Raw genomic sequence first — 2,586 nt, 5'->3', positions numbered from 1 at the left:
GTCTTCTACTATAGCCTCGGGCCGACCAAAGCCTTGTGAGTGGATTTGGTAGACGGAAACTGAAAGAAGCCCGTCGTATATATGTATATATATATATATATATGTATGTGTTTGTGTGTCTGTTTGTCCCCCCAACATCGCTTGACAACCGATGCTGGTGTGTTTATGTCCCCGTAACTTAGCGGTCGGTTCGGCAAAAGAGACTGATAGAATAAGTACTAGGCTTCTAAAGAATAAGTCCTGGGGTCGATTTGCTCGACTAAAGGTGGTGCTCCAGCATGGCCACAGTCAAAAGACTAAAACAAGTAAAAGAGTATATATAAACAATGAAATCATTGTAAACTTGTTAATGTTTCCTTTGTGTGTGAGAGATCTGTGCTTAACACTTTGGATACCAACCTTGTTGATCACACCTCTCAGTACAAAATCTAATTTCAAAAACTTCATATGTGGGTTAGGCTTTCCATAATATCACTGAATTCTTTTTTTTTTTTTTAATATAATTGGAATACTTTTCTTTCCTTTTACCTTTGTTTGTCATTGGACTGCGGCCATGCTGAGGCACCATCTTGATTTCTCTTTTTTTTTAGCTTGATGCATCGATCCCAGTACTTATATTTTCATAAACCTGGTATTTATTCTACCAGTGTCTTTTGCTAAACTGCCAAGTTACGGGATGGGGGTGTAAACATACAAACACTGGTTGTCAAGCAGTGGTGTGGGGATAAAGACACACACACACGCACATATATATATCACAGGTTTCTTTCAGTTTCCACTTTGGTTGACCTGGCGCTATAGTAACAGATACTTGTCCAAAGTGACATGCAGAACCATGTTGGGAAGCAAGCCTCTTACCACATAGTATGGCACTTGTAAAACCAGAGCTTAAGGCCATTTCTAGTTCTTTCTTAACATCACAGGCTTTAGATGGGCCTCTTGCTATTGTTTCTCTATGTTAGGTGGTTCTGTTGACAAGTTGCTGTCATGATCTCTCCCTGGAGGCTGCTCGTAAAGTAGAGCAATAATTTCCCACAGTAGCAATGTTATAAATTGTAATTCATTTCCAGAAAAATATTTTACCCATAAAATTTGAAATACTTGTAAATAAATGACAATAAAAACAACAGTAGAATGTAAAGAATATTTTATGTAAAGTAAAAAGAATGTCAAGATCTCTTATATTAAAAATATATTATTATAATCGTTTTCTTAATCACTTCCACTAGACTAGCTCAAACAATCACCAATTCACAAGCACTCGTAGACGGACTTGTAGATTTCTTTTTAGAAAACAAGTCTAGAGTTGTTTGCTTAGTAGAAGCCTTTTTTGCTCTATAAATTTCGCGGTAACACGCTGAAGCATTTGTTATGTTAGTAGAAACTTTTGCATTTCATTCAAAATTTGGATCTTGTGCTTGAAAAATAAAACTTGTAAACCCAATGTCTCATGTAGTGGGTCCTTGTAAAAATTTGTCTCAATCTTCAGACTACGAGGTTTTGATAGTTGAATGCCCTTCCTATCACCAATCACTGTTAAGTGTTTCTTCCATTTATGCTATGAGTTAGGTGGTAGTAGCAATGTACTCGTTGATCATACGTTTGTTTATCTACTCATTTTTTTTTCTCTCTCTATTTTTCTGCAGATAAAGCCAGTATGAAGCCTTCGCCGATTATGAAGCCAGATTATGATGTCTTTTCTGAAGGAATGACTCCAGAACGCATTATCGGTGCCACTGACGAGTTAGGTGAGCTCTGCTTCCTTGTGAAGTGGAAAGATACCGACGAAGCCGATTTCGTTCCAGCCAAGAAAGCCAAACTGCACTGTCCCCAGTTAGTGATCAGATTCTACGAAGGTATCATCGCTTGGAAATAAATTAAAAGAGAAAGGGGAAAACAAAAAATGTATAAAAACGTGGAAAATAAAAAAAATTTACTCTACAACACATACAATCTGTCACGTACAGTACAAGCATGTGTGGTCAGTTGTTGGTGTTAGGAACCACAGCAACTACAGGCATTGCCCAATTATCAAGGAACTGTGTATTACAATGATGGAGGAAGTGTAAGAGGAGGAGGTAACAGGCAGCTGTTGGTGAAGCTGACAATGGTGATGATGATGATGATGTTGTTGTTGTTAGCTAGCTAGCTAGCTAGCCATAGCCAAGTGGAAATCCTCCATATAGAGAGACTTTTATTATTTTTTTTTCCCCTGCCGCCTGCTAGCTGGCTGTCAAACATTTTATCACAAACCACAGACTTATATGAACTTTGACTGGACAGACTCTTTAAGGTTCCAAAAATCCATTAAGAAAAAAAAAAAAAATTCAAAAAATCTGTTAAGCACTTTTTTCTCATTGACCTTTATAATTTTTTTTTTTTTATATATATACACTAATATTAAATAATAGTGATAGTTTTGCTGGAAGTTCCAAACCAAATACCAGCGGCAGAAGCTAAATGGCTGAATATGTTTTACATTTTTTTTTTCTCTCACTTTCATTCAGTCACTTTGATTCCCATCATCTTTATTTTTAATGAATCAATTAATTAATCAATTAAGTACTATTGTATTAAACCTTCCTC

The 2,586-nt window shown here is 36.4% G+C and overlaps 1 protein-coding gene across 1 annotated transcript in view; it reads left to right on the top strand.

The window, feature by feature from the left end:
* LOC106869966 (heterochromatin protein 1) overlaps nucleotides 1-1,914 on the top strand; it is a 97,541-nt gene extending 95,627 nt beyond the window's left edge. Inside the window, exon 4 of the mRNA XM_014915912.2 lies at nucleotides 1,647-1,914. Within this exon, the coding sequence (XP_014771398.1) occupies nucleotides 1,647-1,876 (230 nt within the window). The 3' untranslated portion in view covers nucleotides 1,877-1,914. The remainder of the gene's footprint in view (nucleotides 1-1,646) is intronic.
* Nucleotides 1,915-2,586: the final 672 nt, after the last annotated feature.

The sequence above is a fragment of the Octopus bimaculoides genome, chromosome 10 (assembly GCF_001194135.2).
Source record: "Octopus bimaculoides isolate UCB-OBI-ISO-001 chromosome 10, ASM119413v2, whole genome shotgun sequence".
In the NCBI taxonomy this organism is placed as follows: Eukaryota; Metazoa; Mollusca; class Cephalopoda; order Octopoda; family Octopodidae; genus Octopus; species Octopus bimaculoides.
The sequence above is the reverse complement of the archived record's forward strand: the minus strand, read 5'-3'. Positions and strand labels throughout refer to the sequence as shown.